This window comes from Athene noctua, chromosome 15 (genome assembly GCF_965140245.1).
Source record: "Athene noctua chromosome 15, bAthNoc1.hap1.1, whole genome shotgun sequence".
Lineage (NCBI taxonomy): Eukaryota > Metazoa > Chordata > Aves > Strigiformes > Strigidae > Athene > Athene noctua.
The window spans coordinates 2,958,052-2,983,313 of NC_134051.1; the positions used below are offsets into that span (position 1 = coordinate 2,958,052).

Consider the following 25,262-nt stretch of genomic DNA (forward strand, 5'->3'; position numbering starts at 1 on the left):
AGCACTTTATGTACATCTAGGTATTTCCTGCTTTTCCCCAGTTTTCTTGCTGGGGTTCAGTTAAATCTTCACTCCTTCCATACCAGCTTCAAGATCCAGCCAGTCCCTTGTCTTGTCTGGCAGTCCTTTGCGGGATGCTTTGCTGTGGCTGTTCTCCACACCCCTGCCACATGGGCTCCTCTGTGTCCCTGGGTAGTTCCTGCCTCACTGCTCTGAGTGTGCTGTTCCCTGGGACCTCCGGCCGTGGCCTCAGAGCTGCTGCTCCCGTGGGACCTGCACTCCTCTTGCAGGCTTGAGTTAAGCTGGGGAAGCAAACGAAGGTGATGTCCTTGCATCTTATCTCCCTCCCTCCTGGACTCTGAGCCCCTACTGCCTGCATGCTCTCTCCACACTCAGGACTTGCTATTGAAGTGCTGTTTTGGGGAGGCACAGGGTGAAATCTCAGATTTACACTACCCAAACTGGATAATAGCTGGCAGCCATCCTTTGGAGGAAAACAGGAGGAGCATCTGTCCCTGCTCCTGGTGTGCCCACAGCAAGGACTCACACCCGACCAGGATTCCCCATGTGCAACTTTCCAGGAAAATTTTGTCTGACCTTTGGTCACTTATCTGAGATTTGAAGAGCTGGGCAGTGGTGCCAGAGTCTGACCGGGCTGTTGGCTTCTGCAGGATGGCTGGGCACATGTCCCCTCCCTGGGCACATGCCACCCACCCGGTGCTTGCAGAAAACTTGCTGCAGACTCCTCCAGTGCCCTGGGGAGCCTGTGCTCCTTGCCCTGTGCCTGCAAGCCCTGAGGGCCTCTGATAAGTAAACCCAGCCAGGTGCAGCACGTGCTTTGGAAAAAACATACTTACAAGATGTGTTGCGATAGCTCCAAAGGTTTATTTGTCTGCTGTGATTTATCAGGTAAGTGACATGTGTGGCTTTTTGCACCCTGCCTACACCTGCTAGTGCAAGGAATGATTAAAGCAAGTCATTTGCCCCCCTTCCCTAACCTACTGGGGAGCTCGGGCAGCTTTTAGGATTTTTTGGCTGCTCTGTGGCAGGAAGATGCTTTGCTTTGTCCTGCTGATGAGTCCTGGCCCCAGCAGGGATGCCCCTCACCATGGGGAGGGCTCTGGGCTGGGGCTGCATCTTTCCCCCATCACAGAGACTGAGATGCTCGTGCTCCTGGTGGGAGCTGGGAGCGACCGTGCTGATCCAGGGGGTGCTACCTTAAAGGACTGAAATATTTCAGTTTGAAGTCTGGGGAGCCAGTGCCCATCCAGCATCACCTAGGCACAGCTCTCCTTGCTGTGGCAGCACCAAGATGGGCTGCTGGAGGTGGTGGCAAAGCTGGCTAAACTGAGTTGGCCATAGAGCCAGAGGTCCTGCTGCTGCCCTGGGGAGCCTGGGACAGGGCCAGGGAGGTGGCAGGTGAGGGTCCACGACTGGGAAATGGCATGTCCCCTGGGAGGGGCCAGCACACCTCAGCAGTGAGCAAAGCTGTCCTCGGTGGTGTCCCGGAGGTCCAGGCCTGCCACAGCTGGGGGATGGAGGCAGGTGAGGTTGTTGTAGGTGTAGACAGGGATGTGGGCATCATCCCCCTCAGCCACAGACTGCACAAAGCGTGGGACCACCACGGGGTGCTGCAGGGAAAAGTCCCGCAAGCCCTTCAGGGAGCAGTTGCAATGCCAGTTGTTGCCCCCCAGCCACAGCTGCTCCAGGGTGAAGGAGGCACACAGAAAGCCCACCGAGAAGGTCTCCAGTGAGTTATTCCTCAGGCTGAGGTACCGCAGGTTGGCCAGGGGGGAGATGACGGTGTTGTCCAGTGTCTCCAGCTGGTTATGGGAGAGGTCAAGCCAGAAGAGTCTCTGGAGAGGGCTGAAGGTGTCCTGGGAGATCTCCAGGAGCTGGTTGGAGGAGAGGAAGAGGTACTCCAGGTTGCTGAGACCCACAAAGAGCTGGGGTGAGAGGTGGCTCAGCCTGTTGTGCTTCAGGTCGAGCTCCAGGAGCTCATGCAGTTCACTGAAGCTTTGGTCTTCGATGACAGAGATGGAATTGTGCTGCAAGAAGAGCCGCCGCAGGCTGGAGAGGCTGGAGAAAGTGTTCACCCGGATCCTGCCAAGGCAGCTGTGCTCCAGGTGGAGGCTGTGCAATTTGGTGACCCCTTTGAAGACATAGTCAGGCAGGACCTTGATGCAGTTTGCAGACAAGTGCATCACTGCCACGTTGTACAGCCCCAGGAATGCCCCAACCCTGATGTCTTGTAGTTGGTTGTTGTTGAGGCTTAGGACCTCCAGCTGGCCCAGCCCATCAAAGGTCCTTTCTGCCAGGTTCCGGATCCTGTTGTGCCCCAGCTGCAGCTCCTCCAGGAACTGGAGGTCTTTGAAAGTCCTGGGCCTCAGGCTGGTAATGGAGTTGGTGGACAAACGTAGGACGTGCAGGCTCAGGAGGCCCAGAAACGTGTCCTCAAACAGTGAGACGAGCCGGTTGTGGGAGAGATCCAGCCACCGGAGGGACTTCATACCCATGAAGGCACGGGGTGCGATGGCGTTGATCTGGTTGTGGTTCAGGTACAGCTTCTGTAGCTTCTGCAGTTTGACAAAGATGTTGATCTTGATGCCCTTGAGTGCATTCCCACTCAGGTCCAGCTCCTTCAGCTCAGTAAGGCTGCAGAAAAGCTGGTGCTGGAGGTAAGGGAGCTTATTCCCAGCCAGGATCAGCTCCCTCAAGTTGGGCAAGTCATGGAAGACCTTGTCAGGCAGGACCACGAGTGAGTTCCAGCCCAGGTTCAGATACCAAAGGTTGGAAAGCCCAGCAAAGAGCCCTTCCTCCACCTTACTGAAGTAGTTGTTGTTGAGGCTCAGGGAGACGAGGTTCTGGGTGTGCAGGAAGGTGTGGGGAGCCAAGTGCTTGAGACGGTTGCGTTCAAGGTGGAGGTGGTAGAGGTTCCGCAGCCCATGGAAGGCATGCTGCTCCACAGTGGCCAGCTGGCTGCTCTGCAGGTCCAGAAAGTCCAGGGCCGAGAGGTTCCTGAAGGCAGCGGCCGGTAGCAGGGTGAAGTTGTTGCCATCCAGCCACAGGGCTTTGGCGTTGGGGGGCACGTCCTCAGGCAGACGTGTCAGGTTGCGGGTGCTGCAGAAGACATTGAGCTCCTCGCTGTAGTCGTCCAAGCTGCAGGCGCAAGGGCTGGGGCAGCGTGAGGAGTCTGTGTCCCCCTGGTCCTTTGGGGTGTCCCCTCCAGGGGGCTGGGAGGCAGTGGCCAGAAGCAGTAGGGCCAGGGGGAGCAGGAGGGTGACGCCTGCTGCAGAGTGTGGAGGAAAGGGCACACTGTCAGTGCAGGGCCGTGGCTACTCCTGGGGACCCCTGTGAGACCACCACTGCCACCTGCCTGCACTGCCAGGGGGGTGGAGGGGTCAGTCCCAGCCTGTTGCACACAGGAGGCACTTGCAGGAGGTCTCAGAGGCTGGATCAGCCTTTGGGAGGGGGCATAGGGTCACCCCTGCTCCTGCCACAGCTTAGACCCTTGGGTCCACAGACACCTAAAATTCATCTCTCTCTATTGCAGCAGCTTCCCCCTTTCATAGGGGGAGGCCCCCAGTCCCCTCTCCTTCTTCCCCAGCCACCCCACCACTAACTTGCTCCTCCCCATCGCTGAGAGGTCTCGGTGCCACAGCCCCTGCCCATCCCTGTAGTCCCCATCCAGGTTTGGGCTCTGCAAGCCCTCAGCACGGGGGCTCCCAAAATGTCTTATTAGCAGTGAAGGGGGGTGGGGTGGGGGGAAGGGAGGGAGAAAAGCAGACCAGGACTTGAGTGCGAAGCCCCAGCAGCATTTTAGTGTCTTCCCCTCCAAACCCCTGTCCTTCCAGGGCTGGGTGAGTGGGCAGGGTCCCCTGCCTTACCTTTGCCTGTGCTCATGATGGCGGGCAGGGCAGTGCTGTGCTTCCTCTCTGCTCTCCCCCCCCGCTGACTGCGCAGGGATGGATGGAGCAACCACCTTGACGCCTGTCCAGCTGCCCGCCCGGACAGGCTTAACCCCACCGCTGCTGGGATGGGACACGGGCTGACCCGTGCAGCCAGGGTGAGCATCCTCCGGGATGGGCTCTCTGCTTCTCCCCACTGGTCTGTAACTGCCTTTAGAGCAGCTCAGGGTGGGAGGGGATGAAAGGAGATGCCCAGGAGGGCCGGCTATGCTGGGAGGGTGGTCCTTCTGGAGATGGGGTTTGCTGGAGCAGTGAGGCTGTCCCGTGGCCCTCCTCTGGGCTCTGGGAAGGTCCTGAGCAGCAGTGCTGACCCTTCCCTGGGTGCCTGCCCTGCCCTGCTTGGGGTGTCCTGGGGTGGGCCCAGGTAGCAGGTCCTCACCCCAGAAACGCACACTGGGTCTTGCAGCATCCACATAACACAGGGGATTAGAGGTGTGGGGATTATCCTTATTAGTAGGGAGGGAGGCTGAAACACCTGAGGTTTTACAGTGCAAGTGGGAAATGAGTTGGGAAAGGGGGAAAAAAACTTTCCTCTATGGCAGTAAAAGCCTCAGAGCTGAACCTGCAGCCCCCTCCTGGGGGTATATATTGCCTGATGGTGGGAGCACTGCATGCTGCTTGGCTCAGTGCTTTTGTGCTACAGGGGAAGCAGAGAGCAAAGCCTGAGTCCCACCAGTGAGGCAACGTCTGGTAGGGTCCCCCAGCTCATGGCTCCTCCGCCAGCTCTGCGTACACGGGCATGATGGTGGATGATGCTCCAGGGCTGGCACATCGTGCTCTCTGCTTGGCAGCTCATCAAAACCACCCTGGGGAGGCTGGTGACCTTGTTTTCTGTGTCCCAGGTCATTTCCCCACCAGTGTCCTACATGGCTTCTGCAGAATCTTTTACCAGTTTCCAGGAAAGAAAAAAAAAATTAAAAATAAAAAGCTACTTGTACCCCAGGGAGAGGAGCCTTGTGGGCCAGTGGTTACCAGATGGAAAAGCTATGACTAACACTTCCTGATGTCCTGGTAGCTCCATTTCTCCTTGAAGATGCACCAGGACAGGGCTGGCACCATTCACATCCATGCCTTCAGGAACAGGCATCTCCCACCAGTGCTGCTCTTCCCAGCCCCAGTTCCCCCTGTGCTGGTCTCTGAGGTGGAGATGGAGCAGAGCTTCTCTCTACCACCAGTCCCATGCCACAGGCATCCTCACCGTGCTCCCACCTTGCCCATTTCCATGGAAGCCTGGTATCGCCCCCCGCTCTGCAGAACACATCTCAACTCTTCACCGCTTAACTCAGGCAATTTTAACTAACCTTCTCACTGGCCAATGCAGGACTGTGTCCATGGGAAGAGATGTTGGAGAGAGATGGCCAGGCTCCAAACTTGCAACCCAACTTTCCCACTAGCAGTGTTTTCTCCCTTTCTTTTTGGCCCTGAGCAGCACTCTCCTCCCCCTCTATTTTAATCCTGTCTTCTGGGAAATTATAGATCAGAAGAGAGAAATGAGAGATGGAGATACATGCACCCACTAATAGGCACTAAGCACATATTGACATAAGGTGTAATCAATCTGGAAGCTAAAAAGAGCTGAACCAGCATGGGCCAGCCAGCCAAAACCCACAAAACCTCTTTGGGAAGTTTAAATGAGCCCTACCTGTGGCTGGGAGTGGGTTTATCCCTGCCTCCAACAGCCCTCTTTCAGGGAAAATGTTAAATGGGCTGCAAAGGGAAAATAAAGAACATAGATAGCAAATCCCTTCCCAACGTGGCTGTGGTGCAGGGAGGATCTAGACCCATCTCCAACTTTAAACCCTGAGGCATCTCCTCCAGACACATCCCACCACCTGTGGCGGGGGATGCTTGGACCCTGCGGCATAGTTGGTCCCTCCAGCATCACCGTGAGCCCGTCCTGTGTGCTGGGATGTCACACCTGCCCAGTGTACCACAGCACTGCAGCCACCACGGGGACCTCGGTTTGGGTCCCTACCATGGATGTCCTCCTCCCACCGTGGTCCTGGCCAGTGTGGACCTCCCCAACCAATCCCCCCATCATTTCAGCTCCAGCAGCTAATCTCCTCTGTCAGGACCAAAGTCTGAGCTGCTCCACCTGGTTGCCATGGAGAAGGCTGTAATGGCATTAGAGGAAAAGCAGCAAAATCATAAAAAAAAACCCTTTTAAAGCTATTTGAACTCTAAGGAATCATTACCTTCCCCAGCAGCCCTCCTGTGCCTGCAGGTCCCTCCCCAGGGAACTCCCCCCAATCCCTTCACGTGGGTAAATGCCACCAGCTGTCCCTGGCTCCCTGTTCTGTCCCCAGCTGCTTGGGCTGGCCAAGCCAGGGAGGGACCAGTGCTGGTGGCCCTGCCAGGTCTTCTGGGGCCAGGGAGGCTGGTGGGACCCTGGGAGCTCGCTGGTCCACACCCTGCCCCAGGGTGAATGGCTCAGGGCCAGCTCTGGGTACCAGCAGGGAAAACACTGACCCAGCTTGAGCCCTGGGGGGGTGGGATGAGACACGGATGGTGTTGTCACAGCTGAGCAAAGTATTTTTAGCAAATCTTGCCAAATACTGTCTCCATCTGGAGGAGAGCATCTCACGTTGCTAGAGCAACCAGTGCTGCTGCTCCTCATCCTGAACCAAAAATGTGCAAGCCCCGACACTGTCACCCAAGAGAGCTGGGACAGGTGACACCGACATCCCATTAGCTGTGCCAATCCCTCCTGGAGAGACCCTCCCAGCAGAGATGGGCTTTGCCTGGTGCTCGCTGGCCACCCGTGTTTCTGATCATCCTGGTCCCCATCATTTTTCATTCAAAAAGTCCCACGTTACTGGAGATGAGGACCTGCTAATGGTGGCAAAAGGTTTTGGCATCCGCTGGCAAAGGTCAAAATGTTGGCTTGTGCCCTGCTGTGGCTGCAGCAGGCTCGTGTGGGGAGTTGGGAAAGGCAGTTGATGCTGGTGGCTCGTGGGCATGCTAATTGCCGTGCTGGTGGCCTGTGCGGCCACATGAAACCGCATCACCACCACCAGACTGGCCAGGCTGGTTGGACTGGAGAGGTGAGGACATCTCCAAGCCATGACTCAGGGTGGCCAGGGTCATTGCTGGAGGCACAGACAGGAAATTTCCCAAGCCCTGAATTCTGGGGGAAAAGGGCAATCCCTGGGAGCAGGGGCTTGGAAGTACATGGGGACAGGGAACAGCCAAAGAGCCTGTCCCAGCGATGGGTGATAGAGGGAGCAGCCTGGTCTTCAGGGCACCTGGGCGATGGGATGAGGCAAGAGCACGCAGAGGGGCTGCATGCTTTCCTCATGCCTGAGATTGCATGGCCACAACGCCCTGTGCTGCCTGCTGCCAGGCTTTCCCTGCCTGCCCCATCCCAGCCCTCCTCAGCCCTGTGAGGAAGCACCTGGAGATGCTGGGAGCTGCCAGTGGCTGCTTGCAGCCCAGCAAACCCATCATCACAGGCAACGTGGCCATCAAGTCAAGGGAGGTAGTTCTCCCCCTCAACTCTTGTGAGACCGCCCTGGAGCACACATCCAGTTCTGGGGTCCCAGCACAAGGCAGACCCGGACCTGTCAGAGCGGGTCCAGAGGGGGCCACGGGAATGGTCAGGGGGCTGGAAGAACCTTCCCTGTGGAGAGAGGCTGGGAGAGTTGGGGGTGCTCAGCCTGGAGCAGACCTCGCAGCCTGTCGGTGTGGGAGGGGGCTTGTAGGAACGGTGGAGAGAGGCTTTTCACCAGGACCTGGTGAGGCAGTGTGAAGCTGGAGGAGGGTGGGTTTGGGCTGGACAGAAGTGGGGGCGGTGAGGCGGGAGCAGGTTGCCCGGGGGGCGCTGGGGACCCCCCAGCCCTGGAGCGCTGGAGGCCCGGCCGGGGCTGGGGCAGGCTGGCCCCGGGGTGGCCTCCCACCGCCAGGGGGCGCTGCCACGCCGCCGCCCTCACCCGGAAGCGCCGGTTGCCCTGGAAACGGGACGCGGCGGTACGTGGCTAGGCCCGGTACGTGGCTAGGCCCGGTACGTGGCTAGGCCCGGCCCGGGGTACCCGCCGCCTTCGCGGCCGCGGCGGGGCGGGGGATAAAAGGCATCGCCGCCTCCCAGGCTGCCCGGCCCGCTCGCCCTGCGCTCCCTCGGCTCCGGGCAGGCCTCCCCCCAGAGGCGTCGCCAAGGAGGGGCCGCGCAGGCCTCGGCCCGTGGCAGCTCCCCCCACCCGCTGCGGCCTCCCCAGGCGTATGGGCCCACCGGGGGATGCTCCCTGGACACCGAGCAGCCCCGCCTGCAGGCTGCTCTGTTGGCTGCCCAGGGGGTTTCTGCTACACCCAGGAGTGGATGCAAATTCACTTTGCTGGCGCTGGAAGCCAGATGGAGCCAGTCGCTGTCTTAACGCTGTGCTGGGCCCTGCCGAAGGCTCCCGAGAAGCCATGAAGGCGAGTGGCTCTTCACTCAGGGCTCGCCATGAGGGCCAGGGCACTGGCAGAGTGAGGTGTGTGTCCCTGCCAAGGGCTGGCAAGTCTGGCTGCTGCTGGAGGAGAGGTGACAATAAACAGTGGGCATTGGTCTGGCGGGCTAATTGCTTGAAATCTTCAACCAGCTTCCTCTTGAGCTGGTGTGGATTTGGGGAGTGTTTTTCACATCTTTGAGCTGCATGATGGGTGAGAGTTTTGTACCTCAGAGCTTGCTCACGATCCAGCCACAACAGCTGTGTTAAAAGTGTCCTTGACAAGAAGAGTGAAAGAAAAACTCAGTACAGAGTTGGCATTTCACCTTTTAGTGGTTAACAAAACATACTTTTTGTCTGTTTTTTCTCTAGAGCAGCAATGGAGATTTTGGGCTGCAATGACACCCAAAACACTCATTCCTCTGTCTGATTTTGCTGTTTGTGCCGTCAACCAGGACAAAAATTCGCTTCATATTTCCAAACCACAGGAAAAGTGGTCACTGTCATTTCTGGTGCTGGTACGGCAACCTGCCACAAAGGTGGTTTTGCCTGAGTCTCCTAGACAGTGCAGGAGTGTAAATAGTACTGTATATGTGTATGTTCATTAGTCTTATATCGCCATCTGCCAGAGGAAATGGGCCACCCTGAAGCTCAGGGAGCACCTGGCCTTGCTGGCATGATGGAGTGGGGTGTCAGCCCTCCTGAGTCGGGTGTCTTGGCGTCTGGGCACGCTGCTGCTGGGCTGGTGCAATCCCTGGGCTGGTGTGGGCTGGGAGTGCCTGTCCTTGGGGGCCCGTGTGGGGCTGAGAGCCGTCAGGAGACAGAGTGTTCCTGGGGAGAGGAGCTGCGGCTCTGCTCCTTCATGTGCTGGAGCACCCGCCAAAGACTTCCGAGCCCCCAGCACTGTGGGCGGTGTGTGAATTTGGCTTTCTGCTCGGCAGTGGGTGTAAAGAGACTGTGAATTCTCATCAGCACTTTCATTACCTTAATAAAATTACTTCAGGTCTGTTAAGTTCTTTTGCAGAAAAATAAGATGTAATTGCCTGTTTCATTAGCTTCTCCTTCCCCCGAACCCCAAAAGAGCTCATCCCTGTGTCTTGCTTCCATGGCTGGTCATGCAATCCACGTTGTGGGGCTGCAGGATCTTCTCCAACAGCCTGGACCAGATGCTACTGGTGAGGAGCTGGTAAACTGCTTGCACAGAGCTTCTGTCAGGATGGCCCCTCTCCCTCTTTCATCCTCTTAGCTTTGACAGATACTAAGGAGTTATTCAGAGCTATGGTCTTTCTGAATGTTATATTGTCAAAGCTTTTCTTCTGTAAGAGACAGATTCTTACTTAAACTCACCCACTCTACAGAAATAGCAGTGATAATAAGCCCAAAATGAGGAGATTAAAAACTGGCATTAGTTTTACTCCATGGCTGCCGTTCACCAAGGTCTTCCAGCATTATCCACCATGTCTTATGCTCTCTGTTGCCCTCACTCTTACACCAGAGACACTGTTCAAGTACCTTTAGCTTTGCACACACCTGGGAGTTATCCTGTTCAGGCCTGGATGGTCACCAGTTGAGTCAGTGGCAGCGTGTAGACCAGTGCAATCCAGATTTAGCACTATCTGGACTATCAGTTTGTTTCAGTGCATGCTTTGCTTTGAAACTTATAGTTTTCCACATGGCATCTCTGACGCGAAGCAATAAATTGGTGAAGGTCTTTCCTGTCACCAGCTGTAGCTTGGTCAGAGTTCAAAGATCCTGGCACCCTTTGGATGGCTCATTGGCACAGGAGATACAAGGGCTCTAGAGATCAAGAGAAAAATGCCTGGAAGCAAGTTGATGTTAGATGCTACTGGATGGTCTTGGAGCAGATGGTTGAATTAATGGATTGATTAATGGTTAATCAGATCTTAAATTCTCTAAAGATCCCTGCAATAGAGAGGGAGGCCATCCCTACAGCCAGGTTTGGGGAATGGTCCATAATATAAACAGAGTGGTACCTCCTAGCTGACAATATTGTTTCACTGGGGGTGTCTGCTAAGCTTCTCGTTTCAGTATCTGCTGTGTGCCATTTTAGGAATACAGAAACCTCTTGACAAGTGTAATTTCTTTTCCTCTAAGAGCTCCTGGGGTGCCTGTAATTATTGGCTCCACCTTAAAATCAAAGTGCATGCCACCACCCTCTAGTAACCAAAGTTGATAGCAACGTTGCTTGTGCTGGACCTCGAGGGAAAAGTTGCTGCTGTAGAGATCCTTAGATCTTTCCTTTGCTCTTCTGTCGCTGCCTGCCTGATACCGTGCAAAGATCCTGGCCTCCAAGCACATGGATTCTGGAAGTGTTGCAAAGAATGAGAACGTAAGTACTCTGACAGAGAACGTGCAGCATCTTGCTAACAAAAACATAAGGTCTGCAGCCCCTTCCTGGGTCAGGGAACCAGTGCTCTGCAAATGAAATCCTAATCTCAGGAGAAAAATGGCAGCTGAAAGTCCCATTTACAATCTATTCAGGCTCTGAAAAGCTGGATATGCTGTGCTCTTCCACCAGCGCCACAGTGGGAGAATAGCATGGGGGAGAGGGGGGCTCTGCAGGCTGGCACCAGCTGTCGGAGCTGTTGTGTGTCTCTAGGTGCAGCTGCAGGATAGGAATGAGAGGCTGTACCAGCTTGGAGATGTGCAGGAGAAGATGGGGAAGCTGGCTGGCTCCAAAACAGATTTGTCAGCCAGAATGGTCTTCAGTGAAGAAGAAAAACTGAAGGTAAAGCAAATACTTTTGGAGCTGGAGAGACCTGAGCTGTGAAGGCATGTGAGACCAGTAGATCTGCAGTGGAAAATCTGGTGGGAAATGTTGCGGCCTCTTTCTACAGGGGGTGTATTTTGCTCAAATTCCCCTGTGTGATCTGTTGAAACAGTGTGTTAGCCTCAGAATCAGTCCATGGGCTTAATAATGTCCTTGTTCTCTCCTAGATTTCCAAAGACCTCGTTGATCTCCAGATAGAGACAAACAAAATGAAGGAGCAGCATGAGACAGAGAAATTTGAACTGAAAAATATGGTATCCAAAAGTTTGAAGTAGCCGGTTTCAGCTCTGCCAGTACCTTTATCCAGAACTGCAGTTTGTTACTGTCCATCTTTACTTTGCTTGGCATATTCTCCTGGCTTTAGCTAGAGCAATGGATTCCCCTCCAATGCCCCAGATACCATGAAACTCACACGGAACTCGTATCTCTTTATGTTATAGCATGCCAGAACCTGTCTGCCCAAATAAATGCCCTGTGATTGCTGCTGGTCTCTGCCACAGTCTAATTCTGCTGCTTTCCCTCTGCAGATCCTGGCCCTGGAGAACCGTGTGCTGGAGCTGGAGCTCTGCAGTGAGAAAGTCACTGGGGAGCGAGATGCCTTACAGGAACGCCTGCATGCTCTGGAGACCAGTCGGAAGGAGCTGGCAGATGAGTACATCATTTTGAAAAGCAACTACTTGGCCCTAGGCAAAGAGCTGGACCAGGAGGTGAGACAGGCTGCAGTGTTCGTTCAGGTGTTCTCGACACCATCTCACAATTACCTGACCTACAGACAGCTTGGCTGGCTTTGGGTTGCATATCCACATCACAGCTCAGGTCCAGTAAGGTTTGTCAGCTGTGAGACAGCGTAGCTTGGGCATGGTTTTGTTTTCAGAGTCCAGGGATTTCATATAGCATGGTCACCTTCTAGCAGGACTTGCAGAACCTGCTCTGCTCAGCAGGGACAGTGCTGAGCCCACGCTGACCCCCAAGCTCTTCTGGGCACCCTGCTGTCAAAGCTTTTCTCTTTTCAGCCATCGCAGATCCCTGTCACTAGGAGTAACGAGGAGGTCACTGCGGGGCTGGTCCGAGTGCACGTCGCAGGTCCCTCTTGACTGCCAGCACGCTTTGTTTCCCTTTTTTCTGCATGGCTTGTGCAGGCTGCACGTGAACTGATTGTAGTCACTCTCATTTCATATGGTGGCGGGAAGGGGCCTGGAAGTTTTTGAGGTTGGCAAGTTTATAAAACCACTCAATATAAGCAAGTTTCTGATTGTTCCTTAAAATATAGCCAATTTCCTGGTGACTCTTACCTCAGCAATTATTAACTAAAGTCTCTTGGACCCAGATTTGTGTATTTCTTTGGCAAGAATAGCTATTTCAATAGACCTGCCTCTCTTCCCTCCCTCTCCCCACTCCCACTTCTCCTTCTTTTTGGATTGAATGACTGACACCCTCCTGCCTCCCTCCCCCAGCAGATAGTTTAGCTGGTTCAGCCAGATGACCTGGTTTACCGTGCTGGGCCTGTGCAGAGCTGTGATGGGAAGATGTGGGGCTGGCCCCAGGCATGATGGTTTCCACAGTGTCCAGTCTGTCTGTATGGTGAGCACTGGTCTGCAAAACTCCAGTAGAGGAGGATTCAAGGTCATGATCATCCCATTGCAAATGAGTTAGAGACTCTTGTGAAGCTATTGTTTGTCTCCCATAAACTGAGAAATGGAAGTTTCTTACGAGGAGGCAAGCTCAGCTGCTTGCAGGGGTGTGAACCTCTCCTGTTGTCCTGCCAGAGCATGAGGCAGAGCACATGCAGCTGACTGCCAGCGAGGCAGCACGCTGCTGAGACACAGTACTGCCAGGCTCGTGGAGGAGAGCTCAGCACTCACCAATCTTTGTTGCTTCTTGTCCCCAAGGGGGTGCAATATGTTTGACAAAAATGGGATTTTCAGGTGGCTGACATCTCTAAATGATGGGTTTAGCAGGTTAGCAGTAATAACACACTGTTTTCACATGCATCCTGGAATGTTTCAGAGAGTGAAAGCACATGGATTCAGTTATGTGCCTGGGGAGCATCCTGAAGAATTGGTGGAGCAGGGTCCAGAAGCCAAAGGTGAATTCCCTGGTTGTAATCTGTAGGCTGAGGGTTTTACCCCAGTTTCTTGGCTCCAACTACTGAATATCCCCTGCCTGAAGCAAAAGAGGCTCCAACTTGGCAGGCTTGGCAGGACTTGTTGCGGCATGGGCCTCTTGCTCATTATTTTCCCAGTGTGGACTTTCCCAAAGGAAATGGGAAAAGCAGCCTGTGGTTCTGCCCCCTCCCCTTCCCCGGCGCTCTTCTGGGGAGACAATGAACCTTTTACACATTCCCAATTACAAGTGCTACTTGTGACCTTGCCAATATGTTGTCATGGCTGCTTGGCGCAGAAGCAGCTCGGCGAGCTCATTCACAGTCCCTTGTACGGGAACAGTTAGAGCCTCTGAATTGTCGCGGCCCCCATTGTACGGCTCGATTCACACATCGCCCTGTGTCTGTCCCAGGCAAAGGAGCGCGGCGGAGCTGGCCTTGCCTGTCCCTGGGGAAGTGCCTTCCAGAAGATGCCAGTCAGGCACTTTGTGCCTGTTTTCTAACTCACTGTAAATTCTTCCTTTTCAAGACTCTGACCTTTCCTCGACTCTCCGTTTCCTCCTCCTCTTTTGTTCAGCAGGCTTACGCCGTTTGCAGCGGTGGTACAAAGTGAGGCTCAGAGGGAACCCAAATGGCTGTGAACTGGTTCCACGCCGGGGTTTTCCCTGGAGCTGGGCCAGGCCTGGGAGCGCAGGGGAGGCAGCGAAGCCCATCGCAAACCTGGGACTGCCTCTTTCTTTTGCTAAGCTGGTACTTCTCTGCTTGTGTGACCCCCTCTGATCAAATTGTCAGGGCTGACAGCTGCAGATGGATCGTTTTCGGTTGGAGAACAAGCAGACTGTCTCTGCGTAGCTGTCAGTTTTCACAGCTGTATATCTCACCTCTTTGTCAGCCTCTTTTCTCCTCTCCTCTCTCCCTCAGCCCACCCTGTGCTATCTTTTGATAAGCTATTCTCTCCACGGATGACTCAGATGACCTCTGCCTCCCATCCTCCCGATTCACTGCCATGGTAACAATTACTCAAGCTTGTCCCCAGTCATAAACCCCATCAAAGCTTTGTTATCTACATAGAAACCCTCCCGTGAGACATGAATTCCCCCAGTGTTCCTTCCAGATCACCTGTAACAGAGCCTTTCTCATTCAGATCCTCTTTATCTTTTGGAAATGTGTCACTTCACACCAGCATCACTTTGAATCTTGCTGCCTACACGGTGCTGTGGGCTGCCTGCTGCTGGAGGGATGCATTCAAACAAAACTGGAATTAGCTGGGTGGCGTCAACCTAGATGGATGGAGATTTGGCCCTTCTCTTACACTGTGGAGTCCGGTACTGGTCAAAGCCATTGTATGGGGAGAGCCATGCCTGAAGAGTTGGGAAGCCATGTGGAGGGCACGGGGTTGGAGCGAGGAGGGGGGCTGGAGGTCAGGACGGAGAGGTGGTGTCAGAGCCCTGTGCCCAGGGCTGGGCTGGCACTGGGATCTGTATCTGGATGCGAGAGCCAGATGGGCAAAGGGAGCAAGGTTACATGTGTATAATCCTGATGCCTGGTGATGAGAATTTCCATGAGAATTAGAAAATCACTGATATCTTTGGACATATGAGAGAAAACTAAAAATAAAACTTACTTTCAGGAGGGAATGTGAGTGCCTGCCTTGTGTACACACCAAGAACAGTGGGTATGTGCTGAACAGACAGCATGTGGAGCCCGAGAGGCAGGATTTCAGAAGCTCTTTCCTTCTTGTTTGACCTGGCAGGTCATGAAGAATGAAGAGCTCAGCCTAGAGCTGCTCAACCTGGCCCATGTGAGGAGCACCCTTCCCCACACAGAGGGCAACTGCCCCCCTGCCATGGCCAATGAATCCTCTGCCGAGCTGGAAAGAGCGAGAGCAATGGTGCATCGTCTTTCTGCTCCGAAGGTGAAGGTGAGAACCTCTCTGCTCTGTTGCCAGCTCCCTGGAGAATAGGGATCTAACAGGCACCTTCTTCTGTCTCTTACTAAAACCAGCCAGAAGATGCAGTTGCCTCTGAACATGAGCAGCAAAAGCTGGAGAGAAACGTGAGTGTGTGGGGGTCTGCTGCTGGATCCTTGGGGAAGCAGAGGGGGAGTTTATTCCGACTGTGGCTGGCACCTCCTGGTGCTGACTTCAATTTTGAGGATGAGATAATGCCTTGATTTATTAAAAAAAAAAATTTTAAACTGTGCAATTGAAAAAATGGGACTAGAATAACTCCTGATCTTGTGCAGACAAAAGCTGAGAGAGGGCAACTGTGGTTCCCTCAGTCAGTGCTCACAGGTGTACAGAGGCAGGAGTTTAACAGCCAACAAGTGCAGAGGACAGTTGTTGATTTTCTTCTTGCCAATTCTTGAGAAAGATGGGGATGATAAAGCACCCAAAACTGAGAGCACAGAGATGTCCCTGCCTTCTTCCCATCTGCAGCCCAGGCAAAACCAGCTTGGGCTCCGCCACCAGCTCCTGCTGGGAATCTGACTCTTAGCATGAGAATTTCCCTTGGGAGAGTGACACATGTGCACCTCCATGTGCCCTGTTTCCAGATCAGACTCTGGTTCTGGCATGCTGCAGAGCACTGGTTGCTCCCAGTTAAACCTGTCCTTTCCTTAGTGTGTCACTGCTCAGCTGGACTTGTGTTCAGCTGGAGGCTCTCCTCGCTCCTTCCCTGTTCACAAGTCCCTCTCTTAGCTCAGCCTTCTGTCTCATCTTCTTCTTCGTTTGTCCCTCAGTTGCTTGGAAACCAGGATCACATAAAAGTGGAGCTTGAAAATCTGAAGAAAATCTATGATTTGCAGCAGCAGAAGCTGGAAGAGAGAGTGTGAGTGTTTGAGGGCACGTCCTTCTGTTTGGCTGGGCATTTATGGAGCTTGTTGTAGCTGAATTTGGTCCTTGGGGAGAGGAGGCAGCCTGCCTTTGGTGGGGTTAAGGGGGGTAAATGATGATTCACTCTTGGAAGAAGTGAGGCCTGGAAGCAAAACCTGATGTTTTCAAGGCTTTCAAGAGCATTAGCTGTCTGCTTAAAAGTCTGCTTAGGTACTCAACTGGCCCAGGCACCTTTGAAAATCCACCTTCTGTGGCACACAGAGCTAATGTGTGACAGCCCAGAGAGGAATCCAGCCCCAGCCCTTGCCCCCACAGCGCTCATTCCATAGGAAGACTGGGATGGGGTCAGTGTCCCAGCAAAGGTTGCCACAGGACACTGCAGAACTAGACCCTCTGACTGGGGAGAACATTCACTTTTGGTTGCGAGAGCTCTGTGGCTGCTGGGGGCTGGCAGCAGCTGCTGAGAGATTTCTGTCATCCTGTAGCGATTTCCTCCCCAAAACTGGCTGCTTTGGACCTACAGAGAAGTTTGGGGGTTTTAAATAAACACATCTTCTTCCTGTGTGCCCAGGATCACGATGGGGAAGGAGCTGCAGGAGGCAAAGGGAGCGATTGGGGACACCCAGCACAAGTTGGCGGAGCAGTCAGCAGTAAGAGCAGGCTTCCTTCTGGCACCCAGGGTCTGGGACTGTCCCTGCTCATCCACTCCTCATGTGTGCCATGCGCTTCTCCTGGGGCTAGCAGGGGGTGGGTGTCTTGTATCGAGGTGCTCTGACACGTCTCCCTCTTCAGGGAGTTTGTCATACCAAGGTGCTCCTCTCTGCGCAGTTTCCTTCTCCCGGGGGTGCGATGCACGTGGTGGAAGGTGCTGCTTGCCACAGGTGGTGGGAGGAATTTTGTTCACTGATATTTAGAAAGAGTTGGTGAAATCACCAGAGGGGGGGAGGGATTGCAAATAACAGAAGGTAGCAGGGGAATAGAGACTATAAGCATTTCCAGTGGAGTCCTGTGAAAACCCGGGACCTTCTTAGTTTTAGTGAAGCTGAATAGCTGGAAATGAAGCCCCCCAACTCTTAGAGAGTTTCTTAGTGCCCCTTGGCCAGAGGATGAGGGCAGCAGCGAGTGTGTTTGCTGTGCCTTAGGTGCTGCTCACCTCCCAGAGCCAGCTCCAAGAGGTGGAGGCAGAGAACTCCCAGCTGCAGCTCCATCTGAAGGAGCTGAACGAGGAATATCGCTCCCGACTTGTGCAGTACATCAAGGATGTGGCGGTGGGTACCCCCAGCCCTAGGGGCTGCCCTGGCCTGGGAAGGTCTCTCCATGCAGGCTGCCTACTTCTTGCAGGCTGCTGCTGTTTCCCCTCTTTGCTGGGCTGGGGAGCAGAGCAGGCAGTGGGGCCTGGGGAGCCCAGCTTGCAGCTTGGGGAGCTGTGCTTGCAGCTGGAAGGGGGCTCTGTGCCCTCGGCTTGGCCTGGAGGAGGAGATGCCAGCCCCCCTCCCCACCCAGATTTCCTGTATGGCCACACAGAATGGTCTGTGAGTTTCTGCTGGGACAGAAAAGTCAGATTACTTGGATTGAAAGATCCTCTTACTTACTACGGCTGCCTTCCAGTTGGCTTCTAATCTCCATTGCCCTGACAACTTCCCTGGGCAGGCCAGGCGATGCCATTTCTGGCTTTGTCGCTGCCTCCATGGTGACTCTGCTGCTGTCCTCGCAGGGAGCTCTGCCAGCCTCCGTGGTCAGCGACAGAGCCGTGTAACGCCAGTGCCTGGACCTGCTCTGAGAACAAGCACCTCTGATGTAGAGTAGGGCTCACAGAGCATGGTGAGGACTCAGCACAGGCAGGCGATTCAGGCAGGTTCACACACAGATACCTGATTATACTGAGCAGTGAGACCGGGAAGAAATCTCTTTCTATCCCCCTAGGTAGCAGTAAGCAGGTTTTGGCAAGAGCTTCTGTGCTGGGAGAAGGCTGGTACTGAAGGACACAGTGTGGTGATGGATCAGGAGACTAAGCAAAGGAAATTTTACTGTTAAGAACAGTTTAATTTCTAACAGAGGCTTGTTGAAGCATCTCCTAGCTAGCAGAGAGAGCAGGGCACAGTGGAAAAAATACGGGACTAGAAATGGTAACTCCCAACACCAATCCGTGTTTCCCTAGACAGGTCACTGATACAGTACAGATACCTTCTCTGGCTTGAAGGGATACACTGGGAGTTATTTAGTCTTTCCTGCTTTTCAAAAATGAAAGATATGCCCTGTTCTCTGTGCTGTTAGCACAAATATGCCTGGATCTTCTTTGTGGGAAATGGGTTATGCGCCTTAGGGAATGACTTGATCACCTCTATTTCTTTCTCTGTGTGTTTAAAGGACTACATGGACAGCAAATCCAGCAATGTAATGGGGCCTAGCAAAGCCCCAGCTGATCGTGCTCCCATGAAATACTTTGTGGACAGCATGCTGAAGGATATCAGAGCTTCCTACAAGTCCCGGGAAGAGCAGCTAGCTAGAGCAGCACGTGGCTACAAGAAACGCCTGAAGAACTTGGTCAAGAAACATGAGAACCTGCTGATTGCTTATGGGTAGGGCTGAGCCAGGGTTTGGGCTACCTCTGTCTCTTCAACTTATTGCCAAGGACCAAGTGGAAGTGCCCTGTAGCACCCAGACCCCTGGCTAAGAGGGAGGCAAATGGGGCTCCCAGGTGGAGCAGAGGATCTGGAGTGCGTGTTTATCTCCCTGCTCTTGACAAGCCAGGAGCAAGGTGTCTCCAGCTGCGTGTCAGGGCTCTGGACCCCCTGGAGCTGCTTTGCCACATATGTTTCTCCTGTGTAAAATTTAGGTTGAGAGATTGATTCCACATTGGATGGTGTGGAAATGCAGAGGTACCACAAATAACTCCTGCCTCCCAGCCTGTCCCTGCAGTGCTCTCAGCTCTGCTCCACAGCTCTCAGCAGCTTGGGCTGTGGGAAGCAGCAGAAATTCTTGTGACATAAAAGCCACAAATAGCTCTAGGACAAGCTCCCCTCAGAAACACTCCCAGGAATATTGTGCATACTGCTGGGCTCTCCCACTTATCCTTTGCAGGTGGATTGGCTCTCAGTGGCCAGAAGCCAGCAGGTCCCAAGCAAATGGTACCTCCATCAGCAGCAGAAATGCTCAGTGTTGTTACCTAACCAAAGCTACCAGGGAGTAACCCCTTGGGCATGTTACAGGCTCCAGCGAGAGCAGATCCGCTCCTTGGGCAGCAGCACTATGGATTGTGGCCCTGCCGAGCTCCACTTTTCCATCACAGACCCAGAGCTGCTGACAAACACAACCCGGGAGCTGAACCGGCTGCGGGAAGATAAAGCAAAGCTGGAGATGCAGCTACATGAATTGCAGAAGGTGGTGGCTGGGCTGCTTGGGTTTCTGCGGTGGTGAAACTGGGGGGCAGTGGGGAGAGTCCCACAAGTGATAGATTCAGCCCCTTCCTTAGGCATTCCCTGGGGGGTTGCTGTGCCTGTGGCACAGGCAGAGGCAGTGTTTGCTCGCTTTCTCATTTTGGGAAGAGATAGGATGTCCAAGCAGTCCCCTCCTTGCTTCAACCCTGCTGTGTAGGCGTGAGTTACAGTTAGATCCGGGAGGCTGGGCAGCCCCATAGATGAGGGTTGCTGAGCTCTGGGAGGGCTGAGGGGTAGCAGATGCTGTGGGAGAGCTGCCAGGCCATCGGATTCACTGCTATAAGAAGAGGTGAGTAAGGGAGGATAGGATGGGGTTTTCTGTTCTGGAATGCCTTTGTCTCAATGTGAATAGCTAACTGAGCAGGAGACCACAGTCAGAAACACACCAGCCAGCTCCACATCCTCCCACTAGTTCTCCCTGGGCAGAGACATGTCTCTTCATTTGTGTGAGACACATTTATTTAAAAATTCAGAGGATGGGAGACCTAAACCTTAAGATTGTACTGCACATCACTTCCTTGCCAGGGCACTGGTGGCTGTTAGAGTGCTAGGATATGTTGTGCCACTTCAAAGTAACAGGGTCTGTGGTGAGAATGCAATGGTTTAATGCTTACGGGAATACTGTTCTTCCTTTGCTTTCAGAAAAGACTGAAAGAAGCCTCTGCCTTTCCACTGTCTCCTGAGCAGTAAGTGCTGTTTATTTCTCGGGATATTTTGTAATTCTGAGTTCTCCTTGCTGTGTAGATTGAGGAGTCTTTTCTGCTTTACTTGGAGACGGTAATAAATAGGGAGAAAGCGAGCTGATAGGGACTCATCTGAGAAGAAAAGCCAGCTGTCATCTCAGTGCAGCATTTCCTGCGGTGAAATGAGTTGGTCATTTGGGCCTTGATCCAAGAAAGCTCTTAAGCACATGTTTGGTTTAATCAGGTTTTTAGTCCCACTGATCTCTTTAGAAGCTGAAGAGAAGCACACGCCCAAGTGCTTTGGTGGATCACAACCTCAGAAAGGCAAGTGAAACACCACCAGTTTGGGATGGTCTTGTTTCTCCTCCCTTCCAGTGCAGAAGCTGGGCTGGAACCCTTAGATGACCCTGCACTGATACCTCCCTGGCTTCCTGACATGCCCTTTATTTGCTCATTTTTGATGAGTCTCATCCCTCTGCTCCATTATTCTGTTGAAACTCTATCAGCTATAGCTGTGGAGAGGTGGAACAAAATGTAGGAGAAATCTGAGCTGGAGCTTTCAGCCTTTTAAAATGTGATAGAAAACATGTCAGGTATTGCATTAACTGGATGCCAGTACTGAGGAGTTGGTCAGTGCCTGAACCACAGGGCTCTGGAAGTGTGTCTCAGAGAAAACCTTGAGCCTTAACCAGGCTCTGCCATGTTTTCCACACTGAAAAGCAGTAGTAGTCCTTGAAGAGATGCATTAATTTTGGCAGACTCAGGAACAAGACACAGAAAGACCAGAACCTGAATTCTAGTGATGGATCTTGTTGTTAAGGAAGCTTGTTTTAGCTGCCAAGAGACTCCACACATTTCAGACACTTTTTTTCTGCGTGCTGATGGGTTTCTCCATGCTGTTACCTTGTTCCTCTGGCTAGAGACACAAAGCCCAGTGTTACCACAGCACTTCAGCTATAATTCCTGCTGCTTCTCATCTTTATCAGCTGCGTGGCTTCACTGTTTATTGTTCCCCTTGCTTCTGCTCCCATGAAATCCCAGCCATGACTTCCCGGGTGCCTGGGCTGGGAGGCTGCAGCCACCAGAGGGAACTCTGGCAGTCCCAGCGGAGCCGCTCTTGAGCACAATGCATTCCTCCCTTCATACAACCCAAATTCCCCGAGCATCAGATGTGACCTGTATTTTGCTTATTCAGACTGAGACAGAATAGGAAGAACTTTCCCACGGCTGGGCTGCACAGACAGCTCACCTATCATGCTCGCTGACCAGAATGGGTGGGTTTATGCTCCAAAACATGAAAAGCGCCAGCATTTAGCATTGATCACTCTCTGTTTCCATCAAATTCAGGCCTGCAGTGTCAGGTTAAGGACTTTTTCTGCATGGAGTCCTCTGATGTATGGGTGTTGATGTGAACTTGGAACAAACCCAGCCGTCACAGTGGGGAATCCCAGGTTGGCAGAAGGGCTGTGACTTTTGTGCCCAGGCACAAGGATGGCACCACATGCCCCAAGAAGTTTGGGGCATCAGGAGAGAAAAGGTTCAGAGCGCTGGGGTTTATGGTTGGATGGGCATGAATTGTGTCAGCCCCTGAACAGAGCTGTGTGACCTGCAGATGGGCTGGATTTGAACATCTGGGCATGATCAAAATCTGCTTTTCTCTCCTAGGCAGCTGGATGAGGAGGGCTGGGCAGAGGTCAGGAAGCAGCTCCGGGAGTTCACTCGTACCACCCAGGTAAAGGTCTGGAACAGCGCATCTGAATAAAAGCTTATCGCTTACCCACAGGTCATGGATGTGCTGCTGCAGCTGGCTGCTGCTCTGGGGGCAATATGCTGCTCCAGGCTGGAGCAGAAAAGCTTTCCATGGAGCCTTGCTGTGGCTTTGGCCTCAGCCCACCAAGTGATGCTGGCAGGTCCCCAGCTGGTGATGTATCAAGGTTTTACTGTCCCTGCTACTAAAAGGAGAGAAGCCCTTACAGGTGCTCATTGCTGCACTGTATTGCTCCCTCCTGTGTTTGAGCACAAGCATTTAGGCATCTGTATAACAAACTGGGTCTGTATTCAACCTGGTTCAAGTCTAGTCTGAATCTGAATCAGCTTCCCAGTCCGGTTCCCCCTGGGTGTAAGGACATTTGTGCTGCACTCGGGAATGGGGTGGCCCACAGCGGGGAGGAGAACTCTCCCCACCAGCAACGCCACGCTACAGCACCCATGAGACCGTCGTGCTGCTCGCTGGGAGAGGGCTTGGCTGAGGTGGGGTTTGCCATCCGGCAGTGGTGGCAGTGGTGGGACGAAGAGTTGGTGCTGATATCCCCTACACTGACTGCCACACACAGGGAAAACCAAGCAGAGGTTTGGTTTTCTGTGGTAGAGGAGGCTGTAGGTGTCCTACCAGCCCGCTTCCATGTTGTGCCTTCCTCTGTCCACGGCAGCCTAAGGAAACGCTCCACCATTCTCTGGTCACATGAAGCTAAACACCTAAAATGTGTGTATCTTTGCAGCCAAAAGAATCACAGAATCATCTAGGTTGGAAAAGACCTTGAAGCTCCTCCAGTCCAACCATGAACCTCACACTGACTGTTCCCAACTCCACCAGATCCCTCAGCACTGGGTCAACCCGACTCTTCAACCCCTCCAGGGATGGGGACTCCCCCCCTGCCCTGGGCAGCCCATTCCAACGCCCAACAGCCCCTTCTGCACAGAAATCCTTCCTCAGAGCCAGCCTGACCCTGCCCTGGGCAGCTTGAGGCTATTCCCTCTGGGCCTGTTGCTTGTTACTTGGTTCAAGAGACTCATCCTCAGCTCTCTGAACCCTCCTTTCAGGGAGTTGTAGAGGGCCAGGAGGAGAGGCCGTGACTGAGGGGCTGGAGCACTGCACTGGGAGCAGGTCCTGCTCCTGGGCATCTCAGGGGTGAGCTCAGTCAAACACCTCAGATCCTCCTGGTGACACAGGGACTGTGAGGTTAGCTTGGGTAAACTGGTGATCTACTGCCCAGAGACACCGTGGGAAAAAGTGTGTTTTTATCTAAAAGGGAAGGTCACTTCCCTTTGCAACAAACTAACAGTAGAAAGGAGTGAAAGCTGCATCTGAGTGCCAAATGCTTCACCAGTTGTCTGTGAAGCTCCTGAGGGAGTCAATCCTGGCTTGGCAGGCAGGGGTTACTGGCCCCCATGCCTGTGCTCTGGCCAGGGAAGGCTGCCTGCTGCCTGCTCTGCGGGGCTGACGCCCTGGGGTGGTGGTGCCTGCAGAAAGCTGCACTGTCGCTCTTGTCACCAGGTTCCTTTCCCGGAGCACATCGGTTTTTGGTTGCTTCTGTAGCCTAACGAGTGTTGCTGGAGCCGAGTGATGAGGGAGTGGTCAGTCTCGCCTGGCAGAGAGCGACTGAGCAGCTTTGTGCGCATCTCACAGAGCTCCCTGTTTTCTCCATGTTTCTTTGCCCCTCCAGGAGGATTTGGAGCAGGAGAGAAGCCAGCTGCTGACTCGGGCGATCACGGCAGAAGAGCAGGTGTCGGAGCTGCAGGAATACGTAGATAAGCATCTTGCAAGGTGAGACAGTAGGATCCCCCTTCACGTGTCCTCTGCTTTGTGCTCCGAGTTTATGTCCCAGGCTAATTGCCAGTGACATCGCCGTGCCCTCCATGCTGTCAGCACCTGACGTGGCTGCTGCCTTCCCACCATGCTGCCAGCATGGCTGATGTCCTGCAGCACATCCAGCTGTGCGAGCAGCTGCCACCATCCCTTGTTCCACAGGGCAGGGGGGCAGTGTCTGGCTTGCCCAGCCACATGGCTCCTTCCCTGCGTGTTCACCCATCCTTTGGAGAAAGCTAAGAGAGGGGTTGCCTAAAATCTAAAGCCTTCCAGCAATCCCTAATCTATGGTCCTCTCCCCCCCAGCTCCTCAGGCCCTGAAGCAGGAAGAACAGCTGCTTGGGCAAGGGAGGGTGAGAACAAGCAGTGGTCCAGCTGTGCCTGCCATAACTCCCCAGCCAGCTCGGCTGTGAATGTAGGTCAGATGTGTTGCTGGTATCGTTACCTGGCAGAGCTGACAAACACCTTTTCCATGGGAAAAGGTGGTGGTTTTCTATCAGGGCTCCGTTCCTGGCGTGGCTCAGTGCCTGGGCTGGCTGCTCTGCATTAACTGCATGGCCTTAGCACACAGCAAACCCAAGGCACAGTGTACGTTTAAATGGATGGCTCAGGGTTGTGACTACACGGGCACTGATGGTGCTGCTTCCCCACTGCAGGTACAAGCAGGAGATCCTCAACTTGAGGAAGTTCACAGATGGCGAGGTGCCACACGTGCTTGGTGCTGGGGGCGCCGATACTCATTCACTGCCTGGAGCCAGGACGGTCAGCCATGAACTGTAGCTCTTCACCACAGCTCTGAGGAGCAGCACAATCGTAGGAAAGAGCGGGATTTAAAAAGAAGGAGCTTTCTGTGGTGTGGACTGGCCAGGGCAAGTATCCTTCCCTGGCTGAGAGCTGGGAGGCACAGTGAGGGAAACCATGTGGGTGTTCTCAGTCTCAAATTCACAGTACTAAAATGAGACAAGACAACTGCATCTTGTCTATCCTCTGGCCCCTCAGCTGTAGGAATGCTGCTGTTCCCTGGGCACATCATGCCTCAGGACACGGGGTCGGGTTCCCAAGCAGCTTTTTACTGTGGGGCTGCAGGGACAGGTTCCTGTTCCTGTGATAACACTTCTCCTGGGTCAGACCCAGACCAGAGTCGAAAGGCTAATTCTGCTCCTGCCTTTGCTCCCCTCAGCTTCTAAGAGATAAGCCAGGGCTGGTTCAAGCTAGGTTTTGGTCAAAGACAAAGGGAGTGGGCTGTGAACCCTTTTTTTCCTCTGTGTTTGAATGGAAAGGGGAATGTCCTGTAAGGTGAGCGGGGCCACCGATCCTTCAGCAGGAGGTGAGCTGGACTAACTTTCTCCTGAGCTGCCTTCAAAGGGACACAGAGGAAAGCCTGAGGCCAGAAGCAGCAGCTGCTCTGGCTTCAGGAGCACCATGCAGCTCAAAGGCAAAGCA

General features: G+C 53.7%; 2 protein-coding genes across 3 annotated transcripts; one reads left to right on the plus strand and one right to left on the minus strand.

Annotated features, from left to right (window-relative positions):
- The first annotated feature begins 38 nt into the window (after nt 1–38).
- CCDC78 (coiled-coil domain containing 78) lies at nt 39–25,146 on the plus strand. 2 transcript variants are annotated; one of them, XM_074919828.1, is made up of 15 exons: nt 39–909; nt 10,689–10,739; nt 11,010–11,138; nt 11,348–11,434; nt 11,708–11,887; nt 15,035–15,202; nt 16,021–16,109; nt 16,686–16,764; nt 17,257–17,382; nt 18,482–18,693; nt 19,324–19,495; nt 20,194–20,237; nt 21,900–21,966; nt 23,678–23,778; nt 24,476–25,146. In XM_074919828.1, the coding sequence occupies exons 2-15, from the start codon at nt 10,707–10,709 to the stop codon at nt 24,597–24,599; spliced, it is 1,611 nt and encodes a 536-aa protein (XP_074775929.1). In that variant the 5' UTR covers nt 39–909; nt 10,689–10,706; the 3' UTR covers nt 24,600–25,146. The 2 variants fall into 2 exon arrangements, with proteins under 2 accessions (XP_074775929.1, XP_074775930.1); XM_074919829.1 differs by lacking the exon at nt 10,689–10,739 and adding an exon at nt 15,286–15,336.
- On the minus strand, nt 1,165–3,943 carry IGFALS (insulin like growth factor binding protein acid labile subunit). Its single transcript, XM_074919375.1, has 2 exons — nt 3,888–3,943; nt 1,165–3,289 (listed from the first exon to the last, which is right to left on the minus strand). Exons 1-2 carry the CDS (start codon nt 3,901–3,903, stop codon nt 1,473–1,475), a joined length of 1,833 nt encoding a protein of 610 aa, XP_074775476.1. The 5' UTR covers nt 3,904–3,943; the 3' UTR covers nt 1,165–1,472.
- Nucleotides 25,147–25,262: the final 116 nt, after the last annotated feature.

Bases quoted from the DNA above. Each gene is read 5' to 3' on its own strand.
- CCDC78 (XM_074919828.1), top strand. From the start codon at position 10,707: ATGGATTCTGGAAGTGTTGCAAAGAATGAGAAC. The intron at 11,139-11,347 runs GTAAAGCAAATA...GTTCTCTCCTAG, and splicing joins GTGAAGAAGAAAAACTGAAG to ATTTCCAAAGACCTCGTTGA. The intron at 17,383-18,481 runs GTGGGTACCCCC...GTGTGTTTAAAG, and splicing joins AGTACATCAAGGATGTGGCG to GACTACATGGACAGCAAATC.